Source organism: Solanum verrucosum, unplaced genomic scaffold (genome assembly GCF_900185275.1).
Source record: "Solanum verrucosum unplaced genomic scaffold, falcon-dt-bn FXZP01000032.1, whole genome shotgun sequence".
NCBI lineage: Eukaryota > Viridiplantae > Streptophyta > Magnoliopsida > Solanales > Solanaceae > Solanum > Solanum verrucosum.
In genome coordinates, this window is record NW_026020569.1 from 279,032 (window position 1) to 293,817 (window position 14,786).

At 37.0% G+C, this 14,786-nt stretch overlaps 3 protein-coding genes across 3 annotated transcripts; 1 reads left to right on the forward strand and 2 right to left on the reverse strand.

The window, feature by feature from the left end:
• Nucleotides 1-21: 21 nt before the first annotated feature.
• Nucleotides 22-5,677, reverse strand: LOC125810766 (uncharacterized). The gene is made up of 12 exons (XM_049490256.1): nt 5,598-5,677; nt 5,433-5,495; nt 5,299-5,352; nt 5,108-5,203; nt 4,839-4,925; nt 4,171-4,749; nt 3,294-3,770; nt 2,716-2,774; nt 2,529-2,631; nt 2,333-2,412; nt 1,239-1,565; nt 22-74 (listed from the first exon to the last, which is right to left on the reverse strand). Exons 1-12 carry the CDS (start codon nt 5,655-5,657, stop codon nt 32-34), a joined length of 2,028 nt encoding a protein of 675 aa, XP_049346213.1. The 5' UTR covers nt 5,658-5,677; the 3' UTR covers nt 22-31.
• Nucleotides 5,678-6,005: 328 nt separating this feature from the next.
• Nucleotides 6,006-8,252, forward strand: LOC125810764 (pentatricopeptide repeat-containing protein At3g50420). The gene has a single exon (XM_049490253.1). The coding sequence runs from the start codon at nt 6,020-6,022 to the stop codon at nt 8,162-8,164; it is 2,145 nt and encodes a 714-aa protein (XP_049346210.1). The 5' UTR covers nt 6,006-6,019; the 3' UTR covers nt 8,165-8,252.
• A 289-nt stretch (nt 8,253-8,541) lies between these two features.
• Nucleotides 8,542-14,769, reverse strand: LOC125810778 (nuclear pore complex protein NUP58). Its single transcript, XM_049490266.1, has 6 exons — nt 14,199-14,769; nt 13,972-14,086; nt 12,838-13,311; nt 11,675-12,176; nt 9,708-9,748; nt 8,542-8,945 (listed from the first exon to the last, which is right to left on the reverse strand). The coding sequence occupies exons 1-6, from the start codon at nt 14,624-14,626 to the stop codon at nt 8,910-8,912; spliced, it is 1,596 nt and encodes a 531-aa protein (XP_049346223.1). The 5' UTR covers nt 14,627-14,769; the 3' UTR covers nt 8,542-8,909.
• Nucleotides 14,770-14,786: the final 17 nt, after the last annotated feature.

Sequence of the window (14,786 nt, forward strand, 5' to 3'; positions counted from 1 at the left end):
TCGAACATGGATTTCAAGGCGGAGCGAGCTTTTATGGTCCGTCATCTCCACAGAGCTCCTGAAATCGCGTCAAACTGCAATGAAGAGTATTAGATAATTTCTGGTAGCAACAGTGGCCTCCCCATCCCTCCTTTCCCGAAAAGGCTTAGCCCCCCGAAGTAATGTCTGGCTAGTGACACTGTGGGGAGAATGGGCTTACTGGTCACAGCACTCCCCTTGCATTTATGCATAGAGGCTGTTGCCACACCTTGAACCTTGACCCTTGGGTCACCAAAGGAGCAACTTTACTATTGCACCGAGACTTTGTCCCAAGTCCCCAAATAGAAAAAAATTATATTTACCTTTAACCAACAACCAATATATGAGCAACAAATTCTTAAGCTATCAAGATCATTACATCAGTAACAAAAATGTGTTCAAACTTCAGAAAAAGCATGAACAATGAACAGCAAACAAACACGAACATGATGAATGAGACAGTTATCCTTGAAAAACTGGCTTGAATTGAAGGATGGCAACGCAACTTCCTGCCTCAAAGTTTAGAGTTTACAGAAACTCAGAATTCTTTTACAAAAACAACTCAAAAAACAGAGTTTGCAAAAACTAAATATTCTTTCGCAAACTCTGCTTTTTGAAAAATTTCAAACAAATGCCTCCTTATTAAGAATTCGCTGATAGATTCTCTGCAAAATTAGAACAAAACGCCAACCAGCAAACTAACATAAGTAGTAGCTTGAAGAATAAAAATGTGTTCACTGAATTTTGACCCATAAAAAGGGGGGAAAAACACACCATCCACTTGCATTCTACAGCACATTCACCTCAGATATTTCAAAACCCGACATCATTAATGATCTAAGTGATCTTTTGAATTTTGATGACAAGCCATTATGAGTACAATGCACTTGCACTCCTGTTTCCGTCCTACAACTTGATACTACTAACTGAACATCGTATGAATGTTCTTGAAATGCATGCATGATTCTAGCAAAATAGTTTTGAAATGATTGCAAATACAAACTTAAATATCAAAGTAAGAATTGCTTAACCCAACTCTGAAGAACATCCAATGAACCCAATCTAAACATCAAACAAACACTTCGCTTATTATAAGAACTCCTATTATTAGGAAAGATGACATAGAAATAATAAATATATTATGGAATTCCAGAGTCTGATGCAATTTCCAGAATACAACAGAAACTAATGAAAACCCCAAATGTGTCAAACATACATACCGACGTAGTAGTACTAGTGGATTATAAGGAAACAGGTTCTTTTGGTGAAGGCCTTCAATAGATGCTTTAAGTTGAAAAAGGCAGTTCCTTGCACATTCAAACGGTGACATCTGAGTTACATAGTCCTCATTGTGACATCCGTACGCTTTCTTGCGTTTGGTGTCAGGTGGTAAAATATCTCCACTAACACAACTCGACACAAGCGTTATCTCTCCCATAGAGTTATGATCATCTGTTGAAAACTTTTTTCTTTTACTGCTTCGACATTTTCCACTCCATGAAAATTCGATAAATATGTTCCACGAATCACATACCTTACGCAGACACCTATGAGGATGCAGGTACAAATTTAATTGCAACATCAGACATGGATAAAGTCAACATATTTTGTTTAAGAAGGGCTAATGTTGTCCCCTTTCTCTGAAATTGAATTTTTTATTCAAATTTGGAGCAATTATCAGAGAAATGAATACACAATGTTTAATGCAAATGGAAGAACATGTGGCTACATTTTTGTTTTTTAGGAATATATTAAAAAAAGACAAGTTAATTCATAAGAGGTTTTGTGGAACTTTTTTAGGATCAAAAAGATACATCCTCTATCCCAATTTACGTGGCACACTTTCCGTTTAGTCTATCCCAAGAATGACACATTTCTATGTTTAGAAACCATTTAACTTTAAAATTCTCACTTTACCCTTAATGAGATGATTTACAAATTGCAACCACACAAATGGTTACGACTTGTTCTAGAGCACGTGTTTCAAAAGTCTTTCTTTCTTAAATTCAGTGCTTTGTCAAACACAGAGGGAGTAGTGTTTTACGAAGAGCTTACAACTCTTGTAATTCTGAATATGCTACATGGTACAGCTGGAACTTCTTACATGGAGTAAGATGGTTTGCGAATTTGGATTACACTTAAGTATTGGGAGAAAAAGATGGTTTGCAAATTTGGAACTAGTATGCTTTATTCATATAAAGGTTGAGCCTGTCAAAACACCATACTTAGTATACATATTGATACTTATAGATCTTATATCCATGTCCAAATACTATAGAAGAAAATAAAATGCAAAGTTATAACTTATACGTACCTCAAAAGATATTCAGCAGAACTAGCCCCTGTATCTTTTGAGATAAGATAATCAAGAAGAACTTGATGATCATAGTGTATCTGTGAGGACGGTAACATAGCAAAACTACTCAGCATGGGTAATTATTTAGTATTTTGATCTTGACATCAGAGGGAAAGAAAACAAAGAAATGCACAAGGGAATGTTTTGTACTTACTCCAGCCAAGAATAGGTGAAAGAAATGTATTGGGTGAAAAAGGTGTGAGATCAGAGAAAAGTCTCTCACTTCATCATCTGATAAAGCCACTTCATTAGTAAACCTACATACAACATGATGCACTAAAGCAACCGCCATATACAACTTCACATCATCTCTAAAATTAGCAAATGTACATTCAACTCACTTTTCAGAGTAAAATGGCAAGCATAACATTTGCAAGAGCATTTCAAATAGAATATCGTCCTACAATTTAACAGTAGTAAAAGAAAGTCAGAAAAGTGAAGACAGCTGGACCAGTAAACATATAGTAAGATATCCTCGGGTACTTTAACATACAAGGACAGGAATCAAATCAACCAAATACGAAGTTTTAGCAGAGCTCTATGTCATGGACACCATGCCATAGTAGGAGGTATACTAAAACCTAGAAGCAAGCCAGAAACCATTTTGTAAGAAATAGGCAATTCTCAATCTTCTGTTTTGTTGTTGAAAAATAATAACAATTTAATAGATAAAGCTTGGAAGCCAAATATAGGCAATTCTTAATCATTGGAAGTCCAAAGAGATGCAGAGTACTAAACCAACTGCATATACAAAGTATTGTCCAGCTAATCTAATAACGACAGTTCTAAAACTTATCAAACCTTGAAAATCAGATATAATCATGAATTTATAAAAGTCAATTCAAACTTTTTATATAGAGATCCTGAAACAAATGATCAAGTAAAAACAAAACATGTCATTGCGAGCAAGAAGACAAACCTCTTGCATATATAGCTGCAAGAAGGATGAGACAAAGTCCATGCATTTCTCGGAGTACATGTCATGGTCAATAAAACAATCGCCAGGGAGAAGCTCTCTGAGCCACTCATGGAGCTCTAGCAAAGCTTTCCTTCGACTGCAACACTTGGGATTCATGTCAAAGCTTGAGCAAGACTTAAGATTTTTACATGCATAATGTTGATCAGTCATTTCTTTCATGCTCAGCAAACTAGAGGAACATTTGAGGAAAAGGAAAATAGACAGCCGCTGTAAATGCTTTGATGAAATCCATTTTTTCCCCATATCAAATGTCATTACCCCAAATGGCGAACCTTCGAGATATTTATCTAGAACAAACTCCTGCTCCTCCATAGGTTGGGATAATACATCTTGAAAGTATGTGTGGATAAGATCCAACCACGAAATTACAATTGAGTGCTCCCAATGGATTTGGTTACTAAGTCGAATCATGAGTATCTGTAAAATGGACAGTTAGTGCAACCACAAACTCAACTCAGTTAATGATCACATTGGTGCATGATATTTCAAATAAAATTTTAAATATACCTATCCCACCACTGTAAATAACATAAGGAGCATAAATGGAAGAAATGATTATTAGACCAAAAGCAAAGAACAAGAACCCCTCATCATATCCACCTAATGGGCTAATTGGAACATTTTAGACTGAATGCAACATCAAAGAAGGGTAAATCCCTCTTAATATTAAATAAAGTGCAAGTGGATGTGAGATTTAGAGAACCCCCTGATTTGCCTCAAAAGACAAATTATTTATTATTAGAAGGAAATGGACTTGAATTGAACGGAATGGTCACAGATACTAATGAATGAGAAAGAGTTGAGAAGAAATTCATACCAACATTTTATGTTTAAGATATTGACAGATCGCAACATTATCAGAGTGTTGTCCATTACTAAGGCATGATGACAGTAGTCTAGGAAGCAGGTTTTTTATTTCAAAAATAAATGGATGCTCTGCTGAAGCGATGACAGCAGCATCTGTCCAACCACTTTTAACCAATGAACAGAGTAACCGAAGAAGATATCCCTGAAATATTAGTATTGACTTCGGTTTTTCTTCTTGCATTTGAAGCAAGCGGTCTGAATTGGAGTCCCCTTGAACATGGTAAACCTCTGACAACAAATTCCACGGCATATTTGAGATAAAATAAATGGTAGCCTCCAAGAAAATGTTGAAAAACTGATCAATAAGATCCCGATTCAACTGTTTCAGTACATTATGTAGAACTCTCATGATAACAGCTGCCGTTGACCAACTTGCACTTTTCAGGCTGAGCTTCAATAAAGAAGAAGGTGAAGGATCCCCACTCAAGTTTTTGACCTCCATCGTATGTCCCATAGAAGAAAGACCATTAAAAATTGGAACTTCCACACAAAGATACAGTAAATTGATATATTCACCCCAACAGCTTTCCTGCAATATAGAACTTGTAAAGAAACACAAAATATCAAAACAAAGAACTGCCTATGTAGTGATTTCGGAAGCACTGTCTTATCACGTACAGATTCAACCAAAAAATCAGAAACAGACACCAGGATATTGCCAATTAGGTGATTCATATATGGATTCTCCATCGCAACCACGACCATCTGCAGATAGGAAATCATAAGACAGTTGTAAGGTTGAATTAGAAGTAATTTCAAACAAAACAACAAATGCACCATTGAAAGAGGGGGGAACTGAACTTTGGAACTGATCAAAATGAGATGCCTGAAAAATTGAAACCCATGTATCATATATCATAATGGGGTATTTGAATTGAAAAACCTACCAAGACCTCAATAACATTAGTTAAACAATGATGATTAGCAGCATGTGACTCAGGGATTATTGGACCTCCACCAACAGCGTTTCCCTCCATCTCCTGCTTATAAATTCACACAAACAAACAATGTACCCTAAGATAATTCCAAGCAAAATCATATTTCCACAACGAAGAGATACACAGAGGAAGATTCTTACAAAGCTGTCATCGGACTCATATTCCTTCATCCACAGCTTAATTTCTGTATAAACCTAAAAGTAGGGACTTTTCAATCAATGAAGTCTGCCTCAATTCAAAACAAGAATCCCAGAATTGGTAAAAAAGGAACAACCTGTGAGAGAGAAATTAAAAGTTCTTTCTCCGTTTCTTTGGTTACCGAAGCAGACCCAGTTTCCTGCAGAGGAGTAGAGTTCCATTTTCTGTAAAATGAGAAGAAGAAGAAAAAATAGACAGGAAAGTAAGAAACAGTTGCGGCGAAAGGGTTGAGTGAGCTTACAGTATAAGGACGGAGGTAACAGTCAATTAGAGAACAGAGACGTGAGTGTTCCTTCGCCATAATTTCCAAGTTCAGAATGAACTCGCTTCTCTTTTCTTTTGTGGTATGTATATATGTACTTCTTAATTAATTAATTAAAAAATTAAAAGTATTTATTTTTAAAATAAAAAAAACATTATGTGCTTATCTAAAATATTCAAAAACACTTCTCAACTAAACTAATTAAACATAATTTTTTTTATATTTAATAAAACTGTTTATCAAAATAAGTCTTTTTTTAGCTTCTTGGCCAAAAAAAGCTCTAAAACATTTTTAAAATTTTGATTAAACACTTATTATTGCTCCAAAATATATTGACTGAACACTATGTTTCAATAGTTGGTAATCCATGACTTTAATGGAGTGACGAGAGCTACCAACTTATGCCACCATTGAATGAGGTCTCTTCCATAGCAGCACTTCTCCTCAATAAGTGCAACTCCATAACCTTAATCAGCAAAGCACGCCAGCTCCATTCCCTCATCCTCACTTCCATACCCGCCACCTCCAGATCTCCTTATGTATTCAACAACATTCTCTCCATGTACGCCCGATGTGGGTCTATCCAAGACTCACATATCCTGTTCGACAAAATGCCTGAGAGAAATATCGTCTCTTTTAACGCCCTCATTTCCGCCTATTCTCGATACCACCACCTTGCCCATTGGGCTTTCCATTTGTTTGCTCAATTGCAAAGTGAGAGCATAAGACCAAATGGGTTAACTTTTACTAGTCTTTTAAATGCGTGTTCGAGCATCAAGAATCAGGTATTAGGCTCTATGCTTCACTCCCAGTGTATAAAGTTTGGATTTTTATACGATGTGTGCGTTCAAACCTCTGTTCTTGGGATGTACTTAAATTGTGGAGTCTTGGATTGTGCAGAGAAAGTGTTTTGCTACATGCATGATAAAGATTCTGTGGCTTGGAATACTCTATTCTTTGGGTATTTGGAAAATGGTAAGACCGTGGAAGGCCTTCAGCTGTTTGGCACCATGTTGAGGACCGGAGTTGTTCCTACGAATTTCACTTATACGACATTGTTGAGTGCTTGTAGCAGGTTAAGAGACCATCTTTCTGGGAAATTGACTCACTCTAAAGTGATTGTTTCAGGGACTGTACCTGATTTGCCCTTGTATAATGCCCTGCTCGACATGTATTCTAGTTGTGGTGATAGTGAAACAGCTTTGAAAATCTTCAGAAAAATTAAGAAGCCAGATTTGGTTTCTTGGAATTCAATGATATCGGGGTGCGCAACAAATGGAGATGGAGAGATGGCAATGAGGATGTTCATCCAATTTGGACAATCTTCTCGCTTCACCCCTGATGAATATACATTTGCAGCTACAATTTCTGCTGCAGGAACATTGCCAGCAGCTGAGTATGGGATACCACTTCATGGCCAAGTTGAGAAGGTGGGGCTCGGTGCAAGTGTATTTGTTGCAAGCACACTTATATCAATGTACTTTTGCAATGGGGAAGTTGAGTCTGCTCAAAAGGTTTTCATTAATGTCCTTGATAAGGATGTTGTCCTTTGGACTGAGATGATTGCTGGACATTGTAGGATTGGTAATGCTGAGAGCTCTATTAGATTGTTCCATGAGATGTTACAGGAAGGCCACAAGGCTGATGAATTTATTCTTACCAGTGCCTTAAGTGTGTGTGCTGAAGTGGCAACTGTGAGGCAGGGTGAGATGATTCATTCCCTGGCTGCCAAAACAGGCTATAGTGCTGAGATGACCGTTTGCGGGAGTCTGGTTGATATGTATGCTAAAATTGGAAACCTTGCAGCTGCAGAGCTTATGTTTTCCAGCGTCACCATGCCTAATCTAATATGCTGGAACTCAATGCTTGGTGCATATGGTTACCATGGGAAGTCAGAGGAGGCATTCACGCTGTTCAATGATATTTTACAACATGGCCTAAAACCAGATCATGTAACATTTATCTCTCTGCTTGCAGCATGTAGCCACTGTGGTTTGGTCAACCATGGTTTATACTTCTGGAATTACATGAAAGAAACTGGTTTAGAACCAAGCCTGAAGCATTATTCTTGCATGATCACGTTGTTGAGTCGAGCTGGAATGCTGGAGGAGGCTGAGAATGTTATAATGGAATCACCCTTGGGTGTTGAATGTCTTCAACTATGGAGAATTTTACTGAGCTCCTGTGTAAGTAAAGGAAACCGGATAATAGGAATACGTGTTGCTAAACAGGTTTTGGGCATGGATGCAGAAGACAGTGCAACAAATGTACTGCTTTCCAATTTATTTGCTTCAACTGGTAGATGGGCTAGTGTTTCAGAGATTAGGAGAAAAATAAGGGGACTTATGTTGGAAAAAGATCCTGGTTTAAGCTGGTTAGAAGTTATGAACAATACTCATGTGTTCTCTTCTAGTGATCATTCACATCCACAGTATGGTGAAATAAGAACTGAGCTGCATAGATTACTAGGAAACTTAACACAGTCAGAAGCAAATCAATTTATACTGGATGCTGAGGCTGTGGAAGTAGGATCTAGCCTCCATTAGTTTGAATCAGAATGACTGCCCACTGAAATCTTTGATAGGCCATGGAGCTCAAGATTCAGCCAATCTCTTCTCCAAAATGATTCCTAGAATATATGTTTGTTATATTGTGTTCTAAACTCAATCATTGAAATGAAGCCTAAAATAAACTAGTGGTATCACACAAAATTTCACCCTCTTTTTTATAGCCTTTAGGCGTCAACCATTATTTTCGACATATACATTTACGACAGAAAACTAATTTTACCATGCGGCAGTTATCAGTCAACAAGATATAACTGCTGCCATATTTCTTCTCCGTGTATCCTGAAATTATTTTCTTATTTGAAAAGGGAAAAAAATAAAAAAGCAGAGGGTTTATAATTGGGGGGGATTGCGTCTACAACAAATGAGATCTCGACTAAGTGTTTATACAAATATCCAAAGCATCACAAATATAACCAGTTTCATTTCTACAAAGGGCAACTGAAATCATCTAGAAGAGACACGAGTACAAAATCAAGCTTGGTACACTAGATCAGGAGAATTAATTGAAAAATAGTATCAAATAACATTGCCGCGACATCCCTATGAACTAACATCTCTGCAGAAATAGCGGTCCACAATAATGAAATTGGAGGTAGATAAACTGCATTATCTCATGATTTGTCAATGCTTGAGCTTGCCAAGCTACTGTGACAGGTAACCAGTAGCATAGGGATTTCCATCCATTCAGAATCTTAGATGTATGAATTACCAAACACATTATCTAGCGTCTGCCTGTACGACTTTTTGCTCTAGTCTTCTGCCAAAAAGAATGATACACAATAAAGATAGGCATCAGAATTAGGAGCATTTTTAGAACAAAGTCATAAGCACCTACCTTTGTTAAGATTTATTAAATAATACCATAATGAAGTAGGTACAAATTGATAAACAAAAACATACATCTTTCTTTTCATGAAATATTATGAAAGATACAACCTTCTATTAGGAATATAAAATCTATCAATGCCAAAGTGTTGCTGCAACATATACCAGACAAATGATGAAAGAATTTGAACCAGAGGTTTGTAAAAACAGTTTCAGCAACCATGAGGCAGTACCAAATATGTCTATGCCCATTATGACTGCATCACTACTCTTAGTTGTGATGTCCTTGTCAAATTAAAAAATTGTTTATAGAGATTCAAACAATTTGCTGTGTATGTTTTTCTTTCTTTTATAAGAAATCAACTCGCTAGTTGGTGAACCATGGTGATTCTTAAAAAAAAAAATCACATAGAAAGCTCAAAGCAACAAGACTTTTGTAAAAGCATCCTAACATTCAACAAAGTATTTTTTCAGGATTGGATTCACACAGAACTGGTAATAAACAAGCTAAGCATTACAAAAACATTGAATAGAACTGCATATAAATTCACCAACATAGCCAAATAAAACTATCCCTCTACTCCACTTAGATTTCCATTTTCCTCATGCCATGCTTGAGGATGGGTGAGAAGTGTTTTTCTTTTAGTCAAGGCATAAACAAGAAAGATCAATATAGGAGAACATGTATACTCACAGATTGAGTCCCAAAACTTGCCCCTGATGCTAGAGCTGCCCCTTCAAGGACATAAGAACAACAATTAGGCACAAATCAGCAAACAAATTTAACTGTTACCAATTCAAAAAATTAGCAAACAAAATTTGAAGGATGCAGGTTCTGGGGATAGAAGAAAAACAGGATGAAAAAGAAGAATCCCTTCCATTCGAAAATACTACAGTATCAAGAATATCTCATTATTGAAAATATTCTAAAGATATCTGAAAATTCTAATATCAGATGAACTAAGTAACAAATTGTAGGTTATCATAAAAGAAAGGAGCACACTGGCAAAATGAAGGGTAGAAAAAAAAAAGTTGGATCATAAAACAATTTTTTTTGAAAATATAGCATGTGATTAAATAAATCACCAAAAGCACAAGCATTTAGAGGAAATTTCCCTAAAAGGAAAAACTTAACTACTCAAAGTAACTTCCTCAGAAAAAACTAAATTTCAAAGCAACTTTTCCCCACCAACAACTTTTGGAAACATTAGCCACAAAAAAAAGTTTAAAACATAGCAGTTAACTAAGAAATTCCTTGAGACTCTTTTGTACAGTAGGCCACCTCAACAAAGGTGAATCATCAAAGGGCATTGACTTATTGGTTAAAGGCAAAAGAAATCTGAAATAATAACATGACTGTACACTTAAGCCAGGAGGAGGTGAGAGAGGTTGACAGTGATAAGTTTGAGAAGTGGTAGAGCTAGACTGAGGAAGAATTGGAGAGGTGATTACATAGGACATGACACATCTCACTCACCGAGGACATGACTTAGATAGAAAGCATGGAGATCAAGAATTAAGGTAGATGGTTAGTAAGTCGTCGAGCAATTTTTCTCTCTTTCCATTGGTAGAGCAGGGTCCTAATCTAGAGCAATTATCTGCTCTATTAACAGTATTGTTAGTATTATGCTAGTATTAGCTTATTCTTCAATTCTATTACTACTAATGTTTCCTTTACACTGGTTCTCTGTACTATTTTTTACTGATCGTACTTTTCTTTTCTTCTCTTTTTTAAATTGGTAATTGTTTCTATTTCTGTAAATCAGTACATAGGTTCAACTGAAAACCATATTTACATAAGCAAATCTAAAAGTATTGTCCTATCCCTATAATAAGTCTTAAGACATCAATGACAGAGACATCATTATTAGGGCAAATCTAATTACACCAAAAACAGAGAGTCAAAATACAATTCAGTTTGACTTGTTGCATTCTACTCTCGCCTCTCCCTATTCTCAAAATCTCTAAGGTTCCGCTCTTTCCATATTGTCCACCGCTACTCTCCCTGTCAGTACTTCTCTTTATTCAGTATTTTCATCATAAACTTTTTATTCGTGCAATTATTTTTCAAACCTGTTCTGAAACATGAGTTTTCTTGAATCGTGGGGGTCCATCAGAAACAACCACTCTACCCAACAAAAGTAGGGGTAAAGTCTGTGTACACCCCACCCTACTCTCCCAGACCCACTTGTGGGATTACACGGGTATGTTGTTGCTGAATTTGACTTGTGTATTATGTGAGTCGTAGTTGAAGAACATATGAAGTAACAGTTCAAAAGCCAGTTTAATAAAGCAAACATTGCATCAAAGTTAAATATTTCAATAATAGATGGATTTGAATTCTTAAAAATTGTGAACGTTGTATAAAATAACCTTAATAATGGAGTGGTCTCATGCATTTGGAAACGTCCCAAAAGAAAATAGTGTTGCATAAATTAAAACCAAGGGAGTATATAATTGATTTAATAAACAAAAGATCAAGTTATAGATGCATGTTACATCAAATATCATTATGGAGACTATAATACAAAACTATGGAGGGGTAATAATCAAAAGATATTCAGTTTTTCTGATAAAGAGATTATATAAAAAATTTACTTTTGTAAAAGCTAATCTAACAGATGGTCAAATATGTCATTATTGAGGTTGGCGGAAACATACCTGAAGCAAAAGGTGTTGCAAAAGATGAAACTCCAGAAGCAGGGGTAGAACCAAATAATGGAGTACTAAAGGCTGGAGTTGAAGTAGACAAGGACCCAAAGAGTGAACTTTGGGGGGAAGCACCAGATGTTCCGAACAAAGAGGAGACTGGAGCTGACATTGTTGGAGTGGTGAACAGGGAAGAAGATGAAGCAGCAACGGATGGGGTAGCAAAGAGTGAGGATCCACTTCCCGTTGAGGCAAAAGAAATTGCAGATGACGTTTGTGGTGTACCGGATACCCCAGGTGCTGCTGAGCTGGAAATTAATCCCGCCACTTGAGTTGATGGTTGTGAAATTGTGGGCAAATGCAATGTTGGATGTACCCTTTTCGCAGCTGCCTCCTGTTTAGCTGTTTCCCGCCGATCTGCCTCAAGAAAAGGATCGCTTCCATCCCCTCGACGGCGCTGATCAGCCAGGTATGCTGTTTTCATTGATTCAATGTACTGATGAATGCTCTCTACCTGATTTACCAAAAGTACAAAAATATTTTCCCTTAAAATCACAGCAACTAAAAATAAAGGCGTATGCTAGAAATTATGAAAACAAGGTACACAAACATTTCACATGCAACTCTACTAGAATTCTAGAGCAAATGGTGAATGCATGCAGCGTTAGAATTTTTCGCTGCCTCAAAAGTATATCAGAAATCAACTAATACGCTGATGCTCTCTGATACTAAATATAAGTGGCACAAAACTAATTAATGAGGAACATCAACAGCGTCAGAAGCTACAAGTATATATATAATGTATATTTGTTTGGTCAAAATAAACGTTACAAAGAAGCCAAAGTACTCCTAGTCATTTTTACTCTTTTACTCCCTTCTGACTAAGCATGATACTTTCATCAAATCTTAAGAAGCCCTCACCATTACAAAAAGTTCCACTTCCCATTACCTTTGTGGCAACATGAAAACAAAGCCAGTGCCAGCTCTTTAAGTGTGTGTATATATATATATATATATATATATATAATGCACATTTGTCTGGTCATAATAAAAGTAACAAGAAGGCAAAGTACTCCTAGTCATTTTTACTCTTTTACTCCCTTCTGACTTAGCACGATACTTCCATCAAATCTTAAGAAGCCCTCATCATTATAAAAAGTTAAAATCCCCATTACCTTTGCGGCAACATGAACAAAAAAGCCATGCACATTTGACATGACTTTTGGAAGAGACTGCAACAAAGATGAACTGGAGTTCATAGAATTCCTGTCAGAATCTAAGGCCATCAACTGCTCCAATTCTTCAACCCATTGTCGGCATTCTACAAGATATTTCTCAAATCTTGCTACAGTTTGCTGTAAAAAGGGAGAGGGCTTTTTTGGTATCCCACTGTAAAAATCAAAAATTGCCGCATTGGGGGTAGACTGAGCTGAACCAGATGCTGTTGGAGCTACAGTTGCACCTGATGCCTGTGATGGAGCAGTAACGCTTGCAGCAGCAGGTGCACTTTGATGATGAAACCTTGGGCGTAACATCATAAAAGAGCGCACCGCAACCTCTGTATTGCGCAGCATATCTTTAACAACAATCATTAGCTCTTGCAAGATAGCCTTTTGTCTTTCCATTGATGTACTGATTCCACCAAGTTCCTGAAAAAGTAACTTAACATTAGCACATGCAACAAAGTAAAACATGGAGGTTAGAAACATTAATTAGAAAGGAAAGCAGGAGAACTTATTCAGACTCCAAAATGTTACTATCGGTGGCAAATACTGTCCTCTATGGCTCTATCAGAAAAAGAAATGCAGGAATCTTCACTCTGAACAACAAGAATATGACGAACATTGTTAAATGATATGAAAATCCAACTAATGCAAACAACAGCTCTAGAAATTACCTCTAGTCTGTGCTAAGCACAAATAGACACAAGGAATGTAACTATACATAGAATGCATGCTAGAAGAATAAATCAGCTTTCCCAAAAATACTGACATTGGTAGAAAGACCCTGATTTTTGTACACTTCTTATATTATTTTCTCACAAAAAAACACTTCTACAAACCAGAATGTGACTATTTTAATGTTTGATAACAACTCTAACTCTGTGCGTGGACGACATTAGCATGTTCATTCTTGTGAATTTGAAAGTGACTATAAAACTAGTACAGAAGGAAATCAAGTAAATCCAGCAGATGATTCAAGATGAAAAACAACCTTACTTTTGGGTAATTGATCCGAGAATTTTACTGAAGATTTACATTCTGGAGGTGTAATAGTGATTAAAATACAAAGGAATCATAAGATACAACCTGAATGCTGCGGCTTGCATCCAACTCAAAACCATCATTTGACACTGATGAATCATAAAGTCGGCTACACTGGTCAAGCCTTTGGCTTTCATCCCTGTATTCCAGTATCCTCTCCCTACATCCACAAGCACAGATATAACAATTAAGAAACTTCTCTAACAAAAATAGAAAACAAGAATAGGAAACTAAACAACTTCAATCATGTTTACTATATGAAATTAACCTACTCAATTTGCAACAGAAGCTTCTGCGAGTCCGGGTGGAGGTCTGTCCATTTGGTACTGTAGGTGGCAGGAGTCTTATCGTTGGTGAAAAGGTACAATTGTTGCTGCTGTGATGACTGATGTTGCTGCAGCAGTTGTTGTTGTTGCTGCTGCAATTGCAATTGTTGTTGTTGCTGAAGTTGTTGTTGTTGTTGTTGCTGTTGCTGCTGAAATTGAAGTTGTTGTTGCTGTTGCGAAAAGGGAGTGATCTGAGAGAATGGCGACGGCTGTTGCTGGCCGGGAGTTTGGAATGGCGATGCTTGCTGCTGCCCTGGAGTTTGGAATGGAGATGATTGCTGCTGCCCGGGAGTTTGGAATGGAGACGCTTGTTGCTGTCCCGGAGTTTGGAATAGGGACGGCTGTTGTGCCTGTGGAGTGAAAGTGAACGCCATTGGCTATTGCAATGCTTCGCTCATCGGAAATTTCCACAACAATTGAATTAGGGAAAAAGCCGAACAAAGCCCGAAGAATTGTAGAAATGGCTACTCAAACAGCTATTCTTCGAAAACCCTAGAATATGAATTGGGGGATAGTGAAAAAGGCGCCATCCTC